Source organism: Stenella coeruleoalba, assembly GCF_951394435.1.
Source record: "Stenella coeruleoalba genome assembly, chromosome: 13".
Taxonomy (NCBI): Eukaryota; Metazoa; Chordata; class Mammalia; order Artiodactyla; family Delphinidae; genus Stenella; species Stenella coeruleoalba.
The window spans coordinates 10,522,445-10,547,774 of NC_137159.1; the positions used below are offsets into that span (position 1 = coordinate 10,522,445).

Genomic DNA, 25,330 nt, shown 5'->3' on the forward strand with positions numbered 1-25,330 from the left:
GCTTATCTTAAAATGGGATAACAGAGGCTTCCCTGGTGGCACAGTGGTTAAGAATCTTCCTGCCAATGCAGGGGACACGGATTCGAGCCCTGGTCTGGGAAGATCCCACATGCCGTGGAGCAACTAAGCCTGTGCGCCACAACTACTGAGCCTGTGCTCTAGAGCCTGTGAGCCACAACTACTGAAGCCCGTGCACCTAGAGCCGGTGCTCCACAACAAGAGAAGCCACCGCAATGAGAAACCCACGCACCACAACCAAGAGTAACCCCCACTTGCCACAACTAGAGAAAGCCCACACGCAGCAACAAAGACCCAATGCAGCCAAAATTAAATAAATGAAATAAATTTTTAAAAATAAAAAATAAAATGGGATAACAATACTTTGATGCAAATGGACACTGCTAACCATAAAACTAGCCAAATAGACCCAAATGGCTCTTATTATGCTAATACAGTAAATTTCAATTAGTGATTTTTCAATGTCAAATCAACCTTGCATTCTAGAATAAATCCCACTTCGTCATGATGTACTGTCATTTCTATATGCCCTGGATTCTATTTGCTGACACTTTATATTGAGTTTGTGCATTCATTCATGAAGGCCTTGTATTTTTCTTATAATACTCTTATCAGGTTTTGATATTGAAGTTATCTAGCACTCATAAAATGATTTGGGAAATGTTTCTTTTTCAATTCTCTAGAAAGATTTTATAATACTGGTATTATTTCTCACTTAAATGCAGAAATTTATCAGTGAAGCAACCTGAGAGTTTATTCTGTAGAAAGGTTTTAATTATATATTTAACTTCTTTAGTAGATATTTTGGTAGTATTATTAAGATTTTCTATTCATCTTGTGTAAATTGAGTACATTTTATTTTTCAAGGAACTTATTTTATCTAAATTTTCAAATTTATTGGCATAAAGATGTTCATAGTGTCTTCATGGTACCTTTTTAATTTCTGTAGACTCTGTAGTGATTAGTTTTCTTCCCTGTTTTATTGTTGTTGTTTTCCTTCTCTTTCTCTTTTCTTAATCAGTCTTGCTTGGAATTTACCCATTTAATTACCTTTTCCAAAGAACCAACTTTGGGTTTATTGATTTTATCTACTGTATGTCTGTTTATTATTCACTGTCTTCTGCTCTTTATTATTTCCTTACTTCTATTTTTCTTGGGTTTAATTTGTTATTCTTCTTCTGGCTTCTTAGGTTGGAAACTTCAGTAATTAATTTTCAACTTTTCTAAACTATGCATTTGAAGTCATAAATTTCCCTCTAAACACTGCTTTAGCTGCAGCCCAGTTGTATTTTATTATCATTCAAAATATTTCAAGATTTCCATTGTAATATTTTCTTTGACCCTTAGGTTACATGGAAGTATGCGACTTAATTTGCAAACATTTGGAGACTTTTATTTTTCTGTCATTTGAGTTTTTAAAAAAATTCATATATAATTGACATATACCATTGTATTAGTTTTAGATTGTCACTGAGTTTTAATGTAATTCCAAGTCATCAGACTATACACTACATGATTTCAATCCTTTGACATTTGTTGACAATTGCTTTATGGTCCATTATGATTCATTTTGGTTAATGTTATACATGCACTTGGAGGAGAGGTGTATTACCTAGTTGGATACAGCATTCTACAAATATATTTTTAATCAGGTAAAGGTGGTTAAGGTTTGTGGATTATATAGCTCTCCTTCAGTGCTAACAATTTTTACTTTATACGTTGTAAAGCTATGTTATTAGGTGTCTACACATTAGGGATAAATTTTTTCTATTGAATTGATGCTTTTATTATTATAAGATGTATTTATCTATTAAATTACTTTTGACCTTAAAGTCTTCTCTGCCTGATACTACTATAGCTGTATCACCTTTGTTTTCGTCAGGGTTAACATGGAATACCTTTTTCTAATCTTTTACTTGCAACCTACCTATGCTGTTTTAAATGGCCATAAAGCACAAGAAGGTTGTGATGTGCCCTAATGGAGAAAATAAGTGTGTTAGATTTCTTCAGGCATGAATTATAGGGCTGTTGGCTGTGAGTTCAATGTTAATGAATCAGTAACATACATTAAATAAGGTATCTTTAAACAGAAACACACATAAAACAAGGACATGTTTTACTCAGGTTTCAAAAAACACTGTGACCAGAGCCTCACAGGAACCTAGAAGCCATGGTTTAGTATTCACCTATTCAGTATTTGTAGCAACTTTATGGAACATAACCACAGCAAATAATGAGAATTGACTATATATTATAAATTCTTAAATATATATTTTGCTTTACACAATCAAGTGTTCTCTAAAGACATTTAGAAAAGAAGAAATAGGCCTATTTACCCACATACTGGTGCTCTTCATTCCTTCTTGCAAATACAGGTTTCCTGTAGGATCATTTCCTTCTTGCCTAAAGGACTTCCTTTAGCAAATTTCTCAGCATTTGTTTGACAAATTTTCTCAGCTTTTGTTTGTCTGAAAATGTCTTTATTCTACTTTAATTTCTGAAAGACACTTGTGCTGTACACAGAATTCTGGGTTGATAGATTTTTTTTCTTTCAACTCTTTTATGATGTCACTGCATTATCTTCTGACCTGTATTTTTTCTAACAAGATGTCAACATTAACTTGAATTGTTGTTTGCCGGTACATATGTTTCTTTACTTCCCTGACTGCTTTTAAGATTTTCTATTATTTTTAGTTTTCAGCAGTTTAACTCTGATGCATCTATGTGTAGTTTTCCTTATATTTATTGTTTGGGGTTGCCTGAGGTTCTTGGACCAGTGAATTGATAACTTTTTTAGATCTCAATTTAAAAACGTATTGAAATATTTCTTGTGCTCCATTCTCTCTCTCCTCTCCTTCTGGGACTTCAATTTACACATATGCTATAACTTATGACCATGTCCCAGATCTTTCTTACATTTTGTTCTGTTCTTTTCATTCTTTTTTTCTTTTTGTGCATGAGTTTGAAAGCTTTTCATTGCTCAGTCTTTGGGTTCACTGATCTTTTCCTCTATTGTATCCAGTCTTGTGTTAAACCATCCAATTTTTTTTCTTTTCATATATTGTTTTTTAGTTTCAGAATTTCCATTTTGGTTGGTATTAGTTTCCATTTCTCTGCTTAAGATTCCTCTCTAATCAAGCAATCTGCCCATCTCTCTAACATATTGAAAATAGTTGTTTTATAGCTCTGGTTTGCTAATTCTCACATCTGGGTCATCCAGACTTCCAATGATTATTTTTTCTCTTTATTATAAGACACGTTCACCTTTTTGAAGCTATATATTGAACCAGATTTAGAAAGTCCTCAGCCGTTATTCCATCAGATATTATATTTTGCAGTTGTAGAATGTTCATTTGGTTATTTTCTACATTTGAGTTCTCTTAAAATATGCCATGTTTTTCCCATTCCATCCATCTTTTCTTCTATTTTCTTCAACATATTAATCATATTATTCAGAAATCCTTGTCAGCTTACTCTACTATCTGGCTCAGATTTGGCTCTGCTTTTATTGACTTTCACTGCTTAATTATTATTTACTTCCCCCTTATTTTTTGCATTTCTAGTCATTTTTTAAAAATTACTAGACATTGTGGATAATACATTTAGAGACTTTGGATTATGTGGTCATCCTTTAAAGAGTGTTGAATTTTGTTCTGTTATACAGTTAAATTATCTTGTTCCTGTTAAGGTCTGATTTTAGGCTTTGTTGGAAAAGATTTACTTCAGTTTTTTTGTTTGTTTGTTTTTTTGGCGGTACGCGGGCCCTCTCACTGCTGTGGCCTCTCCCGCTGCAGAGCACAGGCTCCGGACGTGCAGGCTCAGCTGCCATGGCTCACGGGCCCAGCCGCTCCACGGCATGTGGGATCTTCCCAGACCGGGGCACGAACCCATGTCCCCTACATCGGCAGGCAGACTCTCAACCACTGCGCCACCAGGGAAGCCCTACTTCAGTTTTGTCTGTATTCCAAGATCACAGTTCTTAATATTAGGGTGTTTTCCTTACTCCTAGGGCATAGGCCTTATGTGATCTCCAACTAAATGCCTGAAGCATTCACCAAGGTATCTTTACTCCAGCTAGGTACAAACTCGAATATTTTTCCAGGATTCTGTGGCCTCCAGAATCTTTTAAGCTCTCAGTCTCCCAGCAGGCGCTTTCTGCCAGGCCTTCTGGAATCATGCTCTGTGTAGCCCAGGAGTCCATTTAGATTTCTGCAGTTGTCTCTCTGCAACTCTCTTCTATCTCTCCACTCTCTCCACAAGTACCAGCAGCCTTAGCAAGTCCAGAATTTTATCTCTGCCTCCTCAGTCCGGTGAGACTGCAGCTCCCTGTTTGGGATTCCTGCACCACCGCCCATAAACTAACTCCAGGAAGAGGGTCTGGGTAAATGCAGGACTCAGCTCGTGTCTCCCTGTATTAACGATATCAACCCTGCTTGGTTGATGTTCAATGAGTTCAAACAGCCATTTTGTATATTTTGTCCAGATTTTACAGTGTTTATGGTAGGAAGGGTAAGTCCAATACCAGCCACTTTTGTCATTCTCAGTACTGGAAATCAATGGAAATTCTAGAATCCTTGCATCTATATTCTTTAGCATTTTTTCCCAGGATACAGTGTAAAAGTATGGGAACAGCATTTGAAGAGTCTAAATAGTTGACTTTTTCCTTTTTTCTTCCTATGAATTGGGTTTGTTTATACTATCAAGTTTTCTTTCCATTTTACAAAGGCTATTATTAGCATCCACTCCAGCAGGAAAAGAATGCATGTTTCTGCTTCCAATTTTTAAAGAATATTTATAAAAGGAGTAAATAAATATGCAAATAGACAATCCAAATAATTTTCTTTTTACACATCAACACTGACATTAAAGGCATGATCCTTATTTTCTTTTTTTAAAAAATTTTTAATAAATTTATTTATTTTTGGCTATGTTGGGTCTTTGTTGCTGCGCGTAGGCTTTCTCTAGTTGTGGCAAGCGGGGGCTACTCTTCATTGTGGTGCATGGGCTTCTCATTGCAGTGGCTTCTCTTGTTGCGGAGCATGGGCTCTAGGTGTGCGGGCTCAGTAGTTGTGGCTTGCAGGCTCTAGAGTGCAGGCTCAGTAGTTGTGGTGCATGGGCTCAGCTGCTCCACAGCATGTGGGATCTTCCCGGACCAGGGCTCGAACCTGTGTCCCCTGCATATTCTTAACCACTGCGCCACGAGGGAAGCCCATGATCCTTATTTTCTTTTTTTTTTTAATATATTTATTTAATTTGTTTATTTTTGGCTGCACTGTGTCTTCGAGGCTGTGCATAGGCTTTTTCTAGTTGCGGTGAGCAGGGGCTACTCTTGGTTGCAGTGCGTGGGCTTCTCACTGTGGTGGCTTCTCTTGTTGCAGAGCACGGGCTCTAGGCATGCGGGCTTCAGTAGTTGTGGCACGTGGGCTCAGCAGTTGTGGCTCATGGGCTCTAGAGCACAGGTTCAGTAGTTGTGGCACACGGGCTTAGTTGCTCTGCGGCATGTGGGACCTTCCCAGACCAGGGCTCGAACCCATGTCCCCTGCATTGGCAGGCGGATTCTTTTTTTTTTTTTTTTTTGCAGTACGTGGGCCTCTCACTGTTGTGGCCTCTCCCGTTGCGGAGCACAGGCTCCGGACGCGCAGGCTCAGCGGCCATGGCTCACGGGCCTAGCTGTTCCGCGGCATGTGGGATCTTCCCGGACCGGGGCACGAACCCGTGTCCCCTGAATCGGCAGGCGGACTCTCAACCACTGCGCCACCAGGGAAGCCCTGCAGGCGGATTCTTAACCACTGCACCACCAGGGAAGCCCGATCCTTATTTTCTAACATCTGTTTATTTAGCTCTTCCGATCTCTGTTTTGTTTCCCCAACTAGCTTATAACTTACCTGAGAGCAGAGATTATGGCTTCTACTTCTTTACGTCTCTCATGGGATCTCACACTTTCTATTATACACAATAAATAAATGTTGACTAATTGTACTGTTACTGCCATTTGTTTTCATCTATATATGACTTTATTCTGAGTCAAACATTAAAACTGTTGGTGACATAATATCTGAAAGAAAGGAAGGAAGGGAGCATTACTCAGTGACATTTTCTCTACTTATGGACACAGCAAGTTCCTGCAGTTGGTGGGTAAGCTTATCCAAAAGATTGTGTTCCTCCTCTTTCTTCTGATTGTAACTCCCAACAGGGGCAGGTTCATCAGCCTATGAGAGAATATAAGTCTATTTCACTAAAAAAATAAAAATAAAAATTTCAGTTTCCGATTACATTTATGTTAAAAGTAAAAAACTCCAATAAGTGCTATAAGACAAAGCAAATATTGATACGAGACTATGCCTACCTTAGAGAAATAACTTTAAAAGAAATGTAGATTATTATGTTGGAATGCAAACCAAATGACAAAATAAATGTATACCTCCAATTTTTTTGTTTTGTTTTCTTGCTAGGTATTGCAGTCCCTCTATAGTCAGTAAGGGACAGGTTCCAGACAGAGGACTGAGTCGAAAACACAAGTGCCAAGTCCAAGTTCTGCCACTTACCGGCAGTGAGACACTGGGAAAGCTGCTTCACCTTTGGAAGCCTCAGTTTCCTCATTTGTGAAACAGGAATAGTTAGGTTTTCAAATTTAGGGTCAGTCTGCCTGCGGAATTACAGTTTTGTGTCACTGGAGAAATGCAGAAGAGACACTCAGTGACCCCTTGTCTCAGACGCAGTAAAGGAGATCCACATGCAGGCAGGCAGATGACTTTCAAATGCCTTCCACCCTAAATGCTCTGTGAGTCTCTGGCCCGGACACCTAGCTGAAGCTCAGGCTCATATTAAAAGAGGAAATCCTGATGGGAACTGCCCAGAGTAAACTCTAGTTTGCCCTGTTTCTGCAGAGTCACCAATATCAGGGCTGCCATGTGATATAAGAAGTTTCTCTACCACTTACCCTCAGGGCCAGATTATGTACTCTCCCCACAATGTAATTAAAATGAAAACAATTCTAAACTGTAAATCATAAAACTTACACAATGCAAAAATAAAAATAGCTCCTTCCAGGTTTTTCCGAGTCCTCAATGCTGGGTGAGTTCATTAAAAGCTGAACTTTTACCAGGATTTGGAGCCCTGCCTTTTCTGCTCCCAAGCACATTCAGTAAGCCCATCGGGCAGGTCAGCACTGACCGCAGTTACACTTCATAACTTATGTGAACCCAGGAACTTCCCCCTCTAATGAACTTCCACTTAACAAAGTATTTGGGTAAAAACGGAATTTTTTTTAACATGATTAACCATAATACTTACTTTGCTTAATTTTTGAAGAGTATTTTTATTTTCATCTATTGCCTGTTTTAATTGGATACATCTAAATTTTAAAAAAGAAAGAAACAAAATATTGGTTTTTTAATTGTCAGAACGAAAAGCTATTTTATAAAATCATACATAAGTCTTTAAGCAGGTAAAGCAATTTCTTTTTTTTTTTAAAGCAAGCATCTGCCATTTTTTTGTTTTTTTAATTAATTAATTTATTTATTTATTTTTGGCTGTGTGGGGTCTTCGTTTCTGTGCGAGGGCTTTCTCTAGTTGTGGCGAGCGGGGGCCACTCTTCATCGCGGTGCACGGGCCTCTCACTGTCGCGGCCTCTCTTGTTGCGGAGCACAGGCTCCAGACGCGCAGGCTCAGTACTTGTGGCTCATGGGCCTAGTTACTCTGCGGCATGTGGAATCTTCCCAGACCAGGGCTCGAACCCGTATCCCCTGCATTGGCAGGCAGATTCTCAACCACTGCGCCACCAGGGAAGCCCAGGTAAGGCAATTTCTATTGCATGAATGATGTTTAAAAATTCATATGTAAATGCCTTTCCATCCATTAGCTTGGGTGATGCTCATAGTCAAGATCTCAGGTATGAGGTATGATAACCAGAACTCAGAAAACTTCAGTGACTCTGGGCTTCAGTTTCCTATCTCTAAAATAAGGAAAGCACTGGACTTTAAAAATGCTTCTCCAGCTCTAAAATTCCATAAACCTAGGATGCAAACAAGACGACAAAACTAATAATGACAATAACAGCTAAAATTTACTTTTTGCATCACAAATACTGCTAAGCAGTTTACAAGCATCACCTCATTTGAGTCTCATAACAATCCTCACTCCAGTTGAAGAAAGTGAGGTTCTGAAAAGTGACCAGAGCTAGTCAGAGGGAGAGTAACCATGTGAAGGCAGAGTTTAGGATTCTACAGCTGGCCTCTCCCCCCAACAGCACACTCCCCTTGTGAACATGGCCCATCCATATGGGTACAGTGTTTTAGATATTTCATGGACAGCTCATATAATTTGGCTTAAGTCTTAGACACCCAAATTAGAAGTATGAAAATGACCACGTTTGGGGTTAGTGGAGGCAAACTATTATATAAAGAATGGATAAACAACAAGGTCCTACAGCATAGCACAGGGAACTATATTCAGTATCCTGAGATAAACTATAAAGGAAAAGAATATAAAGAAGAATGTATATATAGGTATAACTGAATCACTTTGCTGTACAGCAGAAATTAACACAACACTGTAACTCAACTGTACTTCAATTTAAAAAAAAGAGAAAAAAATGACTGAAAATGGGCTAGAGCTAGTTATGAGTTTTCAAAAATCAAATGTTTTCTCCACCAATAACCTGAAAAAGTCATTATTTTTATGCTGAGTTATTGTTTTTTCTTCCAGAGACTCATAAAATGACATAAGCAGTGAAAAGGGGGACAAAAATCCTTTGTGAAAGAGGCAGAAAAGACAAGTAGAAACATCAACCTGCAGCTGACCCTGCTAGTTATCTACCCCAAAGCCCTTCTGCCACCCTCCTCCATGCTGGCATGCTTGGCCTCCCACTGACACGCAAGTGATCAGCCTCCACTGCAGGTAGGGTGCGTGTATGGCCCAGCACTGGCCAATGATACATAAAAGAAATGTGTTGGGCAGTTCCTCCCATTTTATGCTCCCTGATGGAGCAGGTAAAGAACCATCATCCTTTCTGCTTTTAGGTAATGATGACTGGGGACTTTGTAATGGTATGCAGAGCTGTCACTGACAAGCTGAAGATGACTGAGCAAAATGACAGGAAGGGCTGGTCCTTGAGACCCATAAACACAACAGTAGAAGAACCCATGGCAACTCTCTAGAACAATCAGCTTAGTCCCTCATTCTTAAAAAAAAAGATAATCCAAGGACCATTGGGCATAATGAAGAAAACTAGCAACATGGAAGATAAAATTTAAGACTAACCGAAAGTAAAACTATCTGAGCCCAGAGGAACCAAAGACAACTCAGAGAACAGAAAAGAACTTTAAAAAAAACAACAACTCCCAATCATGGAAGTATTAATGAGATAACGTAAAAACAGGAACACAATGCTAGAAAACAGAAAAATTAAAGAACAAGGAAAAACACTTGTAAATTAACAACACAGCTGCTGAAATAAAACATCCACGGAAAAGTTAAAAGAAAAAGTTGGCTGCTCTCGCCTTCTGAGGTGGCCCACACTCTGCGGAGTGTGTTTCTCTCTAAATAAATCCACTTCTTACCTATCACTTTGTCTCTCACTGAATTCTTTCTGCGATGAGACATCAAGAACCTGAGCTTCATTAAGTTCTGAGACCAGGTGTGTGATCTCAGTTAAAAGACCGTGGGTTCAAGTCCCAATCTGGGTTTTGGCTGGGTCTGAGACCTGGCCCATGGGTTCAAATCCCGATCTGAGTTGCACGGTTTCAGAAGGTTTGAGGAAAAGGAACACTGAGAAAGGCTTGTGCAAGGTCAGGATTGGCTAAGATGAGACTGCATTTAGGGACTTCTCTGGCGGTCCAGTGGTTAGGACTCTACACTTCTACTGCAGGAGGCACGGGTTTGATCCCTGGTCAGGGAATTAAGATCCCGCAAGCCAAAAAAAAAAAAAAAAGTGTCAAGAGAACCACTCAGGCATAAACAAAAAAGCAAAGAAACAAAAACTACTGGGGAGAGACCTAGAGGAAAATTCCAGGAGGTTCAATACCTGACTCAAAGGTGTTTCAGGAAGAAACAAACAGAAGTAAAAAAATTATCTTTTAGTAAAAGAAACTCTCCCAGAGCTCATGAGAGACAAGAGTTTTCAAACTGAAAAGACCCTTTGAGTGTTGAGAAGAATTAAAACAACACCTAAATACACCGTGACAAAATTTCAAAACACCAAGGCTGAGGAGAAAAGCCTCAAACAGAGATCAATTACAAAAGAATGACCATGAAACTTGTCAGCATCACTGGGTGTAAAGGAACCAGACAATGTCTTCAAAGGTTTAAGTAGAAAATTTTTTTACTCCATATCTACCCAATTATTAATCAAACATAAGGGCTGAATGTTTTTTCCAGACATGAAAATATCAATGTGTATTTTAAAATGACTGTGAGGGGATTTTTTATACACAGAGAAGACTATTACTTGGGTATAAAAACAATTATTAGCTTATTAAAATAAAATTTAAAAATCTAGTTTTCCCTGGGACTTCAATTCAGCATATAACCCTTATTCTACTTTAAAATCTAGTAAAGCAAGTACAATTACCTTCCCTTTTTCTTTCATTATTGTTTGATTAATTCAACTTGAGCTAAATTCCTCAAATAATCAATCCTACTAATGAAGGTAGTTAATTAAATTCCCACATCTTAAAATTCATTTAAATTTTATTTTGCTTTTAAGCACTCTGCCTGACTTAAGTAAATTTTTTTCAAATGTTCTAATGAATCATTTAAACTAGCAGCACAAATCTCACATCCATTTGAATGTTATAAATTCTTTAAATACCCAAAGCATACAGATTATTTTAATGATGTCCTAAACGTAATACAAAAGTAATAATAGTCTAATTTGATTTAGTTCATCGTGTCTATGTAATTTTAAACGCTAGTTAATTTTAAACTCTCCCAAGGATTAAAAAGAAAATTCAAAACAAAACAAAAAGCAATCATCCATCATGAGAACAGTTTTCCCATCTCAAGAGAGCTAAGGCCACCATCCCAAGCAAGGCAGAATTGCTAATAGACAGAGACTTCTGACAGGTCACAGGATCTGGGGCTACATAGGCCAAGGACTTACCACAATTTGGCCTATGCCACTGATGTTCACTCTGAGCTGTTTTTATAGTTGCTGTCACAACATCAAGTCCATAACCTTCAGGCTTAGGTTGTTTGCTCTTAGACCCAAATTATACCATGACATAATTCTTGCATTTGATTCAAATGGACCAAAGGCTGCAACTCCACTGAGACTGTAGTGAAGTTCCTTCTCTTGCTTGACTAAGTTCTGCATTTCCTGGACAAGTTTCTAGAAACATACAGCCCACCAAAACGGAATCAAAAAGAGCTAGATAATTTGAACAGACCAATCACTAGAAGTGAAATAGAATCTATAATTTTAAAAACTCCCTGCAAACAAAAGTCCAGGACCAAATGGCTTCACTGGGGAGTTCTACCAAGCATACAAAAAGAATTATACTGATCCTTCTCAAACTCTTCCAAAAGACTGAAGAGGAGGGAACACTCCCAAAGTCATTCTATGAAACCACCATCACCCTGATACCAAAATGAGACAAAGATAACAACAAAAAAGAAAATTACTGGCCAATATCTTTGATGAATATAGATACAGAAATTCTTAACAAAATATTAGCAAACCGAATCCAACAACACATAAAGAAGATCATACACCATGATCAAGTTGTCAGGGTCACACAGATGGTTCAACATATGCAAATCAATGTGATACACCACAACAACAAAAGAAAAGACAAAAACCACATGATCATCTCAATCGATGCAGAAAAAGCATTTGATAAAATTCAACATTCATTCATGATAAAAACTCTTACCAAGGAACTTCCCTGGTGGTGTAGTGGTTAAGAATCTACCTGCCAATGCAGGGGACATGGGCTCGATCCCTGGTCTAGGAAGATCCCACATGCTGCGGAGCAACTAAGCCTGTGCACCACAACTACTGAGCCTGAGCTCTAGAACCTGTGAGCCACAACTACTGAGCCCATGAGCCGCAACGAGTGAGCCCACATGCCACAACTACTGAGCCTGTGTTCTGCAACTACTGAAGTCTGCGCGCCTAGAGCCCGTGCTCCACAACAGGAGAAGCCACCAAAATGAGAAGCCCACGCACTGCAACAAAGAGTAGCCCCCCCACTCACCGCAACTAGAGAACGCCCGCACGCAGTAATGAAGACCCAACGCAGCCAAAAGTAAATAATAAATAAATAAAATTAAAAAAAAACAAACCAAAAAACCTCTTACCAAAATGGGTAACATATGTTGAGGAAACATATGTTGAGGAAACATATCTCAACATAATAAAAGCTACTTATGACAAACCCACAGCCAACATAATACTCAATGGTGAAAAGCTGACAGCCTTCCCACTAAAATCTGGAACAAGACAAGGATGCCCACTCTCACCACTTCTATTCAACTATATTAGAAGTCCTAGCCACAACAATCAGACAAGAAAAAGAAATAAAACGTATCCAGATTGAAAGAGGTAAAACTGTCATTATATGCAGATGACATGATATTATATATAGAAAACCTTTAAAGACTCCACACAGAAACTACTAGAACTGATAAAGAAATTCAGCAAGGTAGCAGGATACGAGATTAACATACAGAAATCAGTTGCATTTCTTTACACTAATGATGAAATATCAGAAACGGAAAATGATAAAAAATATATATATATATATATATCAGAAAGGAAAGTAAAAAAAATAAATCCTTTTTAAAATCACATCAAAAGGGACTCCCCTGGTAGTGCAGTGGTTAAGAATCCATCTGCCAATGCAGGGCACACGGGTTTGAGCCCTGGTCCTGGAAGATCCCACATGCCACAGAGCAATTAAACCCACGCGCCACAACTACTGAGCCTGCGCTCTAGAGCCTGTGAGCCACAACTACTGAGCCCACATGCCACAACTACTGAAGCCCACGCGCCTAGAGCCCGAGCTCTGCAGCAAGAGAAGCCACCATGACGAGAAGCCTGTGCGTTGCAAAAAAGAGTAGCCCCCGCTCGCCACAACTAGAGAAAGCCCATGCACACCAACGAAGACCCAACAAGGAAGACCCAATGCAGCCAAAAATAAATAAATAAATTTATTTTTTAAAAAAATCACATCAAAAAAATAATAAAATACTTAGGAATAAACCTGAGTAAGGAGGTGAAAGACTTATACTGAGAACTGTAAAACACTGATAAAGGAAACTGAAGATGATTCAAAGAAAGAAAGAATTAATATTATTAATTGGACTGGAAGAATTAATATTGGATTAGATTGGAAGAATTAATATTATTAAAATGACCATACTACCCAAAGCAATCTACAGATTTAATGCAATTCCTATCAAATTACCCATGACGTTTTTCACAGAACTAGAACAAGTAATCCTAAAATGTATACGGAACCATAAAAGACCCAGAATTGCCAAAGCAATCCTTAGGAAAAAGAACAAAGCAGGAGGCTTAACCCTCCCAGGCTTCAGACAATACTACAAAGCTACAGTAATCAAAACAGCATGGTACTGGCACAAAACAGACATATGGGACAATGGAACAGAATAGAGAGCCCAGAAATAAACCCACACACCTACGGTCAATTAATCTTCAATGAAGGAGGCAAGAATATACAATGGAGAAAAGACAGTCTCTTCAGCAAGTGGTATTGGGAAAGCTGGACAGCTGCGTGTAAATCAATGAAGTTAGAACATACACTCACAATATACACAAAAATAAACTCAAAATGGCTTAAAGACTTAAATATAAGACATAGAACCACAAAACTCCTGGAAGAGAACATAGGCAAAACATTCTCTGACATAAATTGTAGCAATGTTTTCTTAGGTCAGTCTCCCAAGGCAATAGAAATAAAAGCAAAAATAAACAAATGGGACCTAATCAAACTTACAAGCTTTTCCACAGAAAAGGAAACCATAAACAAAACAAAACGACAGCCTATGGACTGGGAGAAAATATTTGCAAATGATGCAACCAACAAGGGCTTAATTTCCAAAATATACATACAGCTCATACAACTCAGTAACAGAAAAACAAACAACCCAATCAAAAAATGGGCAGAAGACCTAAATAGACATTTTTCCAAAGATATACAGATGGCCAACAGGCACATGAAAAGATGTTCAAAATCACTAATTATTAGAGAAATGAAAATCAAAACTACAATGAGGTACCACCTCCCACTGGTCAGAATGGCCATTATTAAAAAGTCTACAAAAAAACAAATGCTGGAGAGGGTATGGAGAAAAGGGAACCCTCCTACACTGTTGGTGGGAATGTAAATTGGTGCAGCCACTATGGAAAACAGTATGGAGGTTCCTCAAAAAACTAAAAATAAAGCTGCCCTATGATCCAGCAATCCCACTCCTGGGCATATATCCAGACAAAACTCTAATTCGAAAAGATATGTGCATCCCTCTGTTCACAGCAGCACTATTTACAACGGCCAAGGCATGGAAGCAACCTAAATGTCCATCAACAGATGAACGGATACAGAAGATGTTTTATATATATATATACATACACACACACACACACACACACACACACACACACACACACACACACAGTGGAACACTACTCAGCCACAAAAAAGAATGAAATACTGCCATTTGCAGCAACATGGATGAACCTAGAGATTATCATATTAAGTTAGAAAGAGAAAGAAAAATACCATATGATAACACTTATATGTGCAATCTAAAATATGACACAAATGAACTTATCAATGAAACAGAAACTGACAGCCATAGAGAACAAACTTTTGGTTGCCAAGGGAGGGGTGGGGGGTGTGGGGGAGGGATGGATTGGGAGTTTAGGACTAGCAGATGCAAACTATTCTATATAGGATGGATAAACAACAAGGTCCTACTGCATAGCACAGGGAACTATATTCAATATCCTGTGATAAACCATAATGGAAAGAATATGAAAAAGAACATATATATATATATATATATATATATGCACACATACACATATATACGTATAACTGAACCACTTTGCTGTACACCAGAAACTAACACAACATTGTAAGTCAACTATACTTGAATTTAATTAATTAATTAAATATATCTATAAATTCTGCATTTATCTTAAAACATTTTTATTGCCATCCCACTTTAATGTCTTATAGCTAAGTAGTGTTAGACATATTAACTAACCACTGTGAACCTTAATTTTCTCATCTGTATTAATGAGTACCTCAAAATGTTATTGTAAAAATTAATTAAGAAGTTTTTAGAGCATGGACCACTCGGCTTGGTACATACAGAGTACAAAATAGATGTAAGCTGCCCCTTTTTAACGTTTGTAATTCTCTATTTAATCTTATCATTCCAACATTTAGACTAGGTAGACACAGATAATTGTAAGAAATATTGTAAAATACATTTTGGAAAATTTCATTCATTGTTACCTCAATATTATTTCCCATTATTATTTTGTCTTTTTAGAAATGTTATTAATTAAAAAAAGAAATAATTCCTCAATTTCTATGCTGTAAATACTGCTCACTGAAATGTAAGTACAGTCCCTACAAAACTAACATAATTTCATATGCTTTACCTTTGGTAAATATCTCGTCTTTTACTGGCTTCTAGAGCTCCTTTCAATCGACTCTCAGAAAGCAAATCATCAACCTACAATAAATGGAGACTGTTTAAAATATCATATTGTTAAATACCATATAACCTTAGGAAATAAAATTTTAATTCTTTTTTCCCAATATTTTATAATGAATACTTTTAAATATACAATAAAGTTGAAAGAACTTTATAGTGAACATCCAAATACCCACCACCTAGATTCTACCATTAACATTTTACTATACTTTTATGACACATCTATTCATCAATTCATCTTATTTTTTATGTATGTCAAAGTAAACTACAATCATCAATATATTTCCCCTTAATACACCATGGGTATCACTAACTAGAGTTCAGTATCTGGTGTAAAATTTACATACAAATGAAATGCACAAATCTTAAGTATACATTTGCTGAGTTTTGGCAAATGCATACACCCTTGTAATCCAAACCCCTATCAATGTACAGAAAATTACCATTACTCCAGAAAGTATGTACTCATTTGTGTAATCATTTCACAAGAATGTTTTTGAGATACTTCCATATTGTTGTGTGTATCATTAGTTTATTCCTTCTTATTGCCGAGTAGTATTCATTATGTGAATAAACCACAAATTTTTTAATCCTCATTCTTATATCTTACATTGTGATTTAGTAATTTCCAAACACTATGTGTAACTTTGCCAACATACCCACAAATGAGGCACATACAGCTTTTGCATTCTATAGATACTGTGGAGAAGATAAAGTGGATGAAAAAAGAGAAATAAAAATTCTCTACTCTTGCCATTTTGCATCTGTTATTTACAAAATTCACACACATGCTAACAGAGTCGGTCATCACAGGCATGACCCAGATGGGCTCTTGATCACTTGTCCCATGGATACCAAGTTGGAAATCTGTTCCATTTTTTGCTTCAGGTGTCTTCCGTGGGGCCAGGGAAGAATGAGCTCACACTACCTACAGAGTCCTTCACAGACATTCAGGGTATCAAAAGGCTCTGGAGCCAATTTGTCTCCGACTTGAATAATCCTGGCAATAGTTTACTTTGTTACATCTTTGTAATAATTATAATTTTTTTAGTTTACTTCTACAACATTTCCTGGTTCTCTCAATGTCCCACTAAATTTAAAATTAAATACAAAACCATATTAAGCATCTGGCCAAAGCTTAGCTTAAGTCAATGTCTCATCAAGTTTTATTTTTATTTCTACCAGAAGAGTATTCTATTTTGTTGTACCACTATAATTCCAATAGAGTCCATTAAGAAACATTTATCCATCCCATCTTTTGTACTTTTTAAGTGAAAGTCCAAAAGTGGATAAAATACGAGCATTCAGTACACCTCTTACCTGCCAAAGTTTATAAAATAATTCTATTTAGTGAAAACAATATTTGGTAATAGATCAAATGAAAAATAAAAAGTAAAATTAGCAAAGTAAAATAGGAATTTCAGAAAATAAATTAACAACACATTAATTACTACTTACTTTTTTCTTACAAAATTTTTTTTCTTGGCCATGACACGCGGCCTGTGGGATCCTAGTTCCCCGACCAGGGATTGAACCAGGGCCCTCAGCAGTGAAAGCATGGAGTCCCAACCACTGGACCACCAGGGAATTCCCTTTCTTAATTTTTTTTTTTTACGATTTTTTTTTAAACGTGGACCGTTTTTAAAGTCTTTATTGAATTTGTTACAATATTGCTTCTGTTTTTATGTTCTGTTTTTTGGCCACAAGGCATGTGGGATCTTAGCTCCCCGACCAGGGGTTGAACCCACACCCCCTGCACTGGAAGGCGAAGTCTTAACCAATGGACCACCAGGGAAGTTTCCCCACCCCAACCCAAAATTATGAAAATATCAAAAAGTATGAAGCGAAACATAATAGTCATTAGCATTCTGCCACATAGAGTTACCATGCTGGCATGTTTCCTTCCATCTTTTTTTCTACGTATATTACATATAAAATTTTAAAATTGAAATACTGTATATTCAATTTTATATTTTTTCTAACTTGACATTTTATCACAAATATCTTCCCTAACATGTTAAAATCTCCTTAAAATTTTAATCTATTATATCCCAACATGTTATTTATCCATTCCCCTACTACTGATCGTTTAAGTTGCATCCAGCCTTTTGTATTATAAGTAATACTATGATGAATACCTCCATACCTCAACCTGTGTCTCAATATTTTATTATTATGTATGGTAAATTCCTGGAAATGTAATTCCCAGCTTAGGAGCATGAATACTTGCTACATCTTATCAAACGGCTTTCCAGAAATGCTGTGCCTTATACCCTGCAGCAGTGTTAAGTGCCTGTTTCATCACAGCCTCCCCAATACTGGGTATTGTGATATTTTAAGTGTTTGTGATCTCTTACTTCCTTTGCAATTACTTGATTAACTTTTAAGTTAACTTTTCTCATATTTGTGTGTTACTAGTATTTCTCCTTTAGTTCAAGTCCTTTGTTCATTTGTCAGGTCTTATTTTTCTTATATATTAGGACTATTCCTTGACACCTATTTCACTGGGATTCATGTGAAGCAAAAACACTCAGTAGCTCCACTGGATGAAGGATAAAGGAAAGGAGGCATGGAGAGTGGAGGAGAGTGATGTTGGGCGCAGAGGTGGTTGGAATAATTATTGTTAAAAGTTTAGATTTGTAGGGCTTCCCTGGTGGCGCAGTGGTTAAGAGTCCGCCTGCTGATGCAGGGGATGGGCTCGTGCCCCGGTCCGGGAAGATCCCACATACCGCGGAGCGGCTGGGCCCGTGAGCCATGGCCGCTGAGCCTGCGCGTCCGGAGCCTGTGCTCCGCAACGGGAGAAGCCACAACAGTGACAGGCCCGCGTACCAAAAAAAAAAAAAAAAAAAAAAAGTTTAGATTTGGAGGTGAGATGGGTTAAGGGGAGCTGTTAGGTTGGAGATAGAGCCGTTAGGGTGAGATGCGGGGGAGAGCAGCACTTAGTCGATGGTCCCGATTTTCTAGCCTCCCCGGGGTTGGGTTGGGAGTGTGAAGGCTTAGAATCAGTTTGGTGCTGGCATCAGTTCGATGCTGGGGGTGAGGTAGGTTACAACTTGGAAACTGAAGTGGGTTGGGTAGGCTCCCAGGGTTAGGGTGCGCCCCAGAGCTCGCCCGCCACCAGAGCCCAGGTCCCCCAATGGACAGCCAGATGATACCTGCTGCTTCAGCTCCTGATTGCGACGCTGCAGTGACTGGAGGGGATCGCGCTGCCGCCTCGCCAGCATCTCCTTCGCCTCGGCGCGGAGCTCACGCCGGTCGTCAGGGAAACCAAGACGGCGGCACCGGAAGGTGACGCCATCACCGCGCGCCCGCCTCGCAGCCCGACTGCCTGGTGCGGGAAGAGTGTGGGGATGATTCTCCCTCGAGGAAGCCGCTCCGCCAGCCCGCAGGTCCTGAGCTCACTGACCAGCTACTCACCTTTTTCTCGCCAGTCCGAAAGGATTGGGGTGGAGATGAGGGGGAATGCCCCGCGGCGTCCGAAACTACAAGTCCCATAATACCCAGTACTACCACGACATTCCTCCTGGGGTACCGGGTGTTTTGGCAGTTGTTTTCTGACACCAGTTTTTCTAAACTAACCTTAAGATACAATTTAAGCATCTCAATGTCTTAAATTAACTGCAAGCATAGCTTGCCTATATGGCCTTAATGGGATACGTGGTTCTGGCGCATACTCTCACTTCAAAAAGGCAGTGTTAAATTCTTTGCCACTTGGGATACTGCTGAAGTATCACTTCATTGTAGTTTTGCACATGGTCCATCCTGAGTTCTGGGAGGATGGTGACTCTGTTCTACAGCAATCTTGTGAGCACCTAATTATGAGCTCCATTTTACATCTCTCAGGGAGGTTGTAATAACATTTCCCCAAGTGGGACTCAGTCCTATAAATCCAATTCCCAAACTCTTTCCACTACACCGAATAAGGATGACGACCTGAGCTCACTTTTCAAAAGATGAACCACACTGATGTGTTCTTCAGTACAACACACAAGGTAATTCCACAGGCCCAACTGCCATGTTATTTGCAATACTTTTTTCTTCAATAGAGAGAAGTGAAAAGCGCCCACCGCACTGAATTTTCAGGGTGAACACACCCCCATGTAAGTTAACATAACCCAGATTTGGATACAGAATGTGACCAGCACTCTAGTGGTCTTCCCCTTCTTCTAGTCCCTGCCCACCTCCACCCCCTACACCAAATGTAAACACTATCCCAATCTCTAACTGTAAAAATCTGTCTTGCCTCTTTTTTGAACTGAATAATGGAATCACGCAGTGTACTGGCATCTTGTCAGGCTTCTTTCATTCAACTTGTTTGTGCAATGAATCTATATCATCGCGTGGGTTGTAGTTTGTTCATTCTCATTGCTCTCTGATGTTTCATTGTATGACATACTCTAATATACTCATCCATTCTACTCTTTTTTGTATCTCATGTCTTTACTTTGAAGTAATTTCTCCACCATGGCTCATGATACTTAAAAGTTCACTTAAACAGCCATAGTTTTTCCATTGAAAATCTAACAACAAATGAGGAAGTAGTAAGTACTACAAAGTATTTTTAGATGGATTAATAAATCGGTACTTCTAAGTGATCTTGTTAGAGGTAAGCAAAAAGAAAAAACTACACTAAAGACAACCCATCATTTATGAAATCCTCATTTATTTTATATATGTCTATAAAATTTTTTTTAAAAAATCTACCTACTTTATAGGGATTTCCATATTTTAAATGGAAAAGTTACAGGGTCATGAAGATGGTAAAACTCTATATTGGTAAAAATAAACAAAATAAACCCCCTACACATGTATATATGTATGAGGAAGGGTGCAAAAAAGGTTTATTACTCTTGTTCATCTCGGGTGGAAAGATGCTTTGATTTTATACATTTTTGTACACTATTCAGCATGAGAAGCATTTATTCCTTATGATTCCTGCATCAGTATCACCCATATCACCTGGGTGACTGTTAGAAATGCATATTCTCAGGCCTCACCATAGACCCACAGGATCAGAATCTAAATTTTATCAATACCCCAGTGTTTCATGTGCACCTTCAAGTTTGAGAAATACCGCTTAGGTATTCACCATGCCGTAAGGAGTGAGATTACTCAGCTAGCTGCCTTCTTTTTCATTAACTTACATTTCTTTTGACTTGTAATGCTCAGTATAGTCGCTTTAGCACTAGTCACTGCTTCTGTTGTCATCCCTTGATGCCATTACGAAAATCAGAGTAACCTACAAGACCGTTTTGAAGTGAGGTAGCCGAAACCAAAGCAAACCACGGCCATTGCTTCTCCCGAGAACAAGCTATTTCATAAAACTCGTTATCATTTTCTTCCATCAGTGTGTTACAATGTATATCAACTTTGTACCGCTGTCTCACAGGAGATACTGAAAAAGAATTTAACAGCTTCCAGACTAGTGGTTAACATGGAAAATGTAACATCTCCATGTAAGCCAACAGTTTCAGGGAAAAAAACCAAACACATTTAAGTGGGGCAAGGGGTAGACAGCTAGAGGTGAAACAGTGAGAGGAAATGTCGGGGGGAATTGTCCACCACAGGGCTGGGAACACATGGGCACAGTGTAAAGAGGCAGTAGGCAGAAAACGAGGGGCAGACTGAGTGGTGTAGGGTGGCTGAAAACCGCGTAAGGACTAGACAGGCCTCGGGGGTGAACAGCACAGGCCCAGAGGGGCAGGATGACAGAACGTTGGGGTGAGACAGGAGAGGGAGACGAGTGTGTCCGGGTGCTGCACATAAGTAATGGGAAAGGAGTCACATTGGAAAGACCAGGTCCACCAGGAAAGTGGCACAAGAACAGGCCCATACGGGCAGAACTGGTCATAACCTAGATGCTTAACCAGGAACAAACCAACAGTCTGGAGGCACCGTGGATGTGCCATAAGAAACCTACCTTGTCTCAAAGAGCCTCAACTCCCTGACCCTCAGTGATGAATGGTGACTCAGATACTTCAGCCACCTGCAGCCCAGACGGAATGGCGCTCTAAGAACCAACATTTCGGTCCTTAAGTACTGCATTCACAGAATGCAAATGAAGTTGGAAGTAATAAAGCATAACGGCCCTCCTAAAATGGAAGAAAAAAAAGCTCTCTGTGGAAACAACTTTCCCGAATTTTCTTATGTTAATACGGACCTGATCCTAAATTTACTGAGAAACAAAATGAATCTTTATAGGAATGAGCAAGGGCAGTGTTCTAGAAAACACCTCTGGAAAATCAAAAATAACCTGGGACTTGGTCACTCTTGATTTTCAGACACAGTTATCCCTCGGTATCATCGGAGGATATCATCCTGGAACCCCAGGAGCTGCCACGGATACCAAAATCCAAGGCTGCTCAAGCGCCACAGTTGGCCCTTCCTATCCATGTTTCCGCAGGCACAGACTCAACCAGCCATGGATAGTAAGTGGACAGTGGGCCACTTACATATAGATTTATTGAAAACAATCTACATGTAAGTGAACCTGTGCAATTCAAACCCATGTTCAAGGGTCAACTGTAGTTGGGATTTATCACTAAGGTCTATTCAATGAGGTTTCTCCTTCACATGTATACTCCATAATGACACAAATGAAACTTCTGTCAGTAAAAACTTATACTTCGTGCCTGGAGTATGTTGTCTGCCTCAGATGTGTAAAGGTCTTACATACATTACCCCTACCTCAGTTATTTTTACATAGCCATTTGCTTTCCAGAATAGGTCCAGCAAAACTGCTAACCAAAGGGAATCATAGTGGTTCCTAGACCAACTTTGCTTTGCAGTTGTACCAAGGAACCAGCATAGATTCTTTAGAAAACAAGATATCTGACCAAAGACAGTAATTATAAGTTTTGAGGATCAAATCTCTTAATTCAGTAAGCTGCATAGGAGGCAAGATACTCCTTTTCCTTTTAATAAAAGGTTCAAATATGTTTAATTTTTTTATTTTAAAAATAAAATTGATTCATAAAGTGCAAGGAGAAACTATTTCTGTCCAGTTCTCTATATCCATCTTCAACAAGCTGTTGGAAACAGAAAAGAGAAATAAAAATTAGGAATACATAATGGTTAACTTCAAATTATGCTATTGTTTAGTTAAACCATGAACAAGAAGATCTGGTGTTACAGATAAGAAAACTGCGACCCTGTAAATTTGCAGAGCTCTGATGAAAAAGCCAGGACTAGACTCAAGGTTCCCGACTTTCAAGCCATTGCCAGCCTGCCAAGGACCTAAGAATTTAGACTGGAGATGACAAAACATGAATGCAAAGATGTACTATGGTGCTACCAAGGATATTTTAAAAAATAAATTAATGTGGGGAGGGGGGAAGGGTGTGGTAGGAAGACCTCCACGGTCCTTTTTTTTCATTTTCTATTCTTTCCAGTATTTTCCATTTTGAAGCTTAATGTTGCCAAGGTGCAACGACTTTGCACGCGGTTAAGACAGTCCCGTTAAACACACGCAGTGAACTACGATACCAAAATGTGAGTTATTAGGGAAAACAGAACTTCCTCCTCTTTCTGGTGCCTGGGGGGACAAGTCACCTCCTGTGGGCTCTCCAAAGACCCTCCTGTCCCAAGATATCTGGCCGTCCCCGAAGTCTCCCCATAAGGCGTCGCTGTAAGTACTGCTCACCGACTCCGACAAGAGCCCGGCACTGCGAGCGGAGAGAGTGTGGCGAGCCTGGCTTCGGCTGGAGCCCCGCGCCGGAGAGGCGAGGTGGCCTCGAGGTGGCCGCGCGGTGGCCGGCGGGGACCGACAGCGCAGGGATCTCAGGCCAGGTCCAGCTTCTTCTGCGTCGCCGCCAGCTTGTCTTGCAGCCTCTTCTTTCTCCAGTCCAGGTAGCGCCGCCGCAGCCGGTTTGCCTGCCAGCCCACGAGCACTCCGGAGGCGAAGGCCACCAGCACGGACAGCTGCAACGTCCTCTCGGACACGTCCGCCATCGCGGCTCCCAGGCTTGCAGCGCGGCCTACGGCGCGGCGGCCGGGTCAAAAGGCGCACCGCGTTTCGGGGCGGGGCGCGGGCCGTGAGAGCCCGGCGCGCCTTGCCGCGCAGCTCTTGCAATTTAAAGATTCGTCGATCTCGCCTGCTGGTGAAGACTTGCCCCGCCCTTGGATAGCCCCACAGTTACCTTCTCTGAACCCCTACCATACTTATTGTTTGGCATTCATCAGATGTTGCCTCGATTTATTATTATTAGCTGACTACGGTGGTGCGTCTTTCCAACCTCATGGTCAGCTCAACCTCTTTGTATTTTCTCTCAGCAGCAGAATGCGAGCCAAATATGTGACTTTAAATTTTCTGGGAACCCATTTAAAAAAATGCAAACAGATGAAATTATTGTTAATAACGTATTTTACTTAGCTTAATATACATAAAGGATGTTATCTTTTCAACATGTAATCAGAAAAGCTATTAATGAGATCTTTTATTCTTTTTTTATACTAAGACTTCGAAATCTGGTGTAGATGTTATAATTAACATCACATCTCAATTTGAACACTAAATTTTCGGTGGAGAGACTTGATCAGTTTCTAGAATTCACAAAAGTTAGTTGAAAAATTAGATTCATGTACCCACATTGTTTCAAACACATGTAAAAATTTCTCCAATATCTGAGTTGAGTATCTTTTTTAAAATAAATAAATTTATTTATTTATTTATTTATGGCCACTTTGGGTCTTCATTGCTGCGTGCGGGCTTTCTCTAGTGAGCAGGGGCTACTCTTTGTTGTGGTGTGTGAGCTTCTCATTTCAGTGGCTTCTCTTGTTGGGGAGCATGGGCTCTAGGCACGCGGGCTTCAATAGTTGTGGCACGCGGGCTCCAGAGCGCAGGCTTAGTAGTTGTGGCACATGGGCTTAGTTGCTCCACGGCATGTGGGATCTTCCTGGACCAGGGATCAAACCTGTGTCCCCTGCATTGGCAGGCGGATTCATAACCACTGTGTCACCAGGGAAGTCCGAGTATTGGTTTTTAAACTAAATTTTATTAAGTTGTTTTTAAAAATTCAGAAATCAGTTCTTCAGTCACACTAGTCACATAAGGGGCTAGTGGCTACCATATTGGACAGCAAGGTCTAGAGAGCCATTCTATTCCACAACTAACACTGGGTCAGAGTTGTGGGGATAGAGGGAAAACAAATTCTAATGATGAAATTCATGCTGGTGGACAGACCCTAAGGTAACCCCCAACAATTTCCACTCCTGAAGTTCATGTCTTAAGTCCTTCCCCTAGAGTATGGGCTGATCTGTGATTTGCTGGGAGGTCACTCCTTATGTGATATACCTTATGTGATATAAAACTTCTTAACAGACTGAAGACTCCCGTTGTGGGCTTGATGAAGTAAGCAAACATGTTGGAGAAGCTTATATAGTAAAGAAATATGGGTAGCCTCTAGGAACAGCAGCATGCCTCCAGCCAACAGCCAGCAAAAAGCCCTCAGTCCTACAACCACAAGGAAATTAACTTTGCCTGTAACATGAATAGGCTTGGAAGCAGATTCTTCCCCAGTGCAGCTTCCAGATGAGATTACAGCTTGGCTGATGCTTTGATTGTAGCCTTGTGAGACCCTAACAGAGGACCCATGTGCCTGGACCCCTAACCCATGGAAAG

General features: G+C 39.6%; 2 protein-coding genes across 10 annotated transcripts in view; both read right to left on the bottom strand.

Moving 5' to 3' along the window:
* Positions 1-23,490, bottom strand: part of NPHP1 (nephrocystin 1) — a 76,011-nt gene extending 52,521 nt beyond the window's left edge. For 7 of the 9 annotated variants that reach the window (XR_013831063.1, XR_013831064.1, XR_013831065.1 and 4 more), the window contains exons 1-6: positions 23,354-23,490; positions 21,632-21,803; positions 18,867-19,039; positions 15,656-15,729; positions 7,312-7,372; positions 6,103-6,227 (exon numbers count right to left, since the gene is read on the bottom strand). Coding sequence is in view for 6 of the 9 variants with exons in the window: in XM_079940950.1 (XP_079797076.1) it covers positions 6,103-6,227; positions 7,312-7,372; positions 15,656-15,729; positions 18,867-18,935 (329 nt within the window). In the remaining 3 variants the exon portion in view is untranslated. Of the gene's footprint in view, positions 1-5,903; positions 5,962-6,102; positions 6,228-6,563; positions 7,228-7,311; positions 7,373-15,655; positions 15,730-18,866; positions 19,040-21,631; positions 21,804-23,353 lie in introns of those variants that run through there. The other 2 variants (XM_079940953.1, XM_079940954.1) reach the window with 2 other exon arrangements.
* Positions 23,491-23,669, bottom strand: MTLN (mitoregulin; the record flags this gene model as incomplete). The annotated part of the gene is made up of 1 exon (XM_079940958.1): positions 23,491-23,669. The coding sequence occupies exon 1, from the start codon at positions 23,659-23,661 to the stop codon at positions 23,491-23,493; it is 171 nt and encodes a 56-aa protein (XP_079797084.1). The 5' UTR covers positions 23,662-23,669.
* Positions 23,670-25,330: the final 1,661 nt, after the last annotated feature.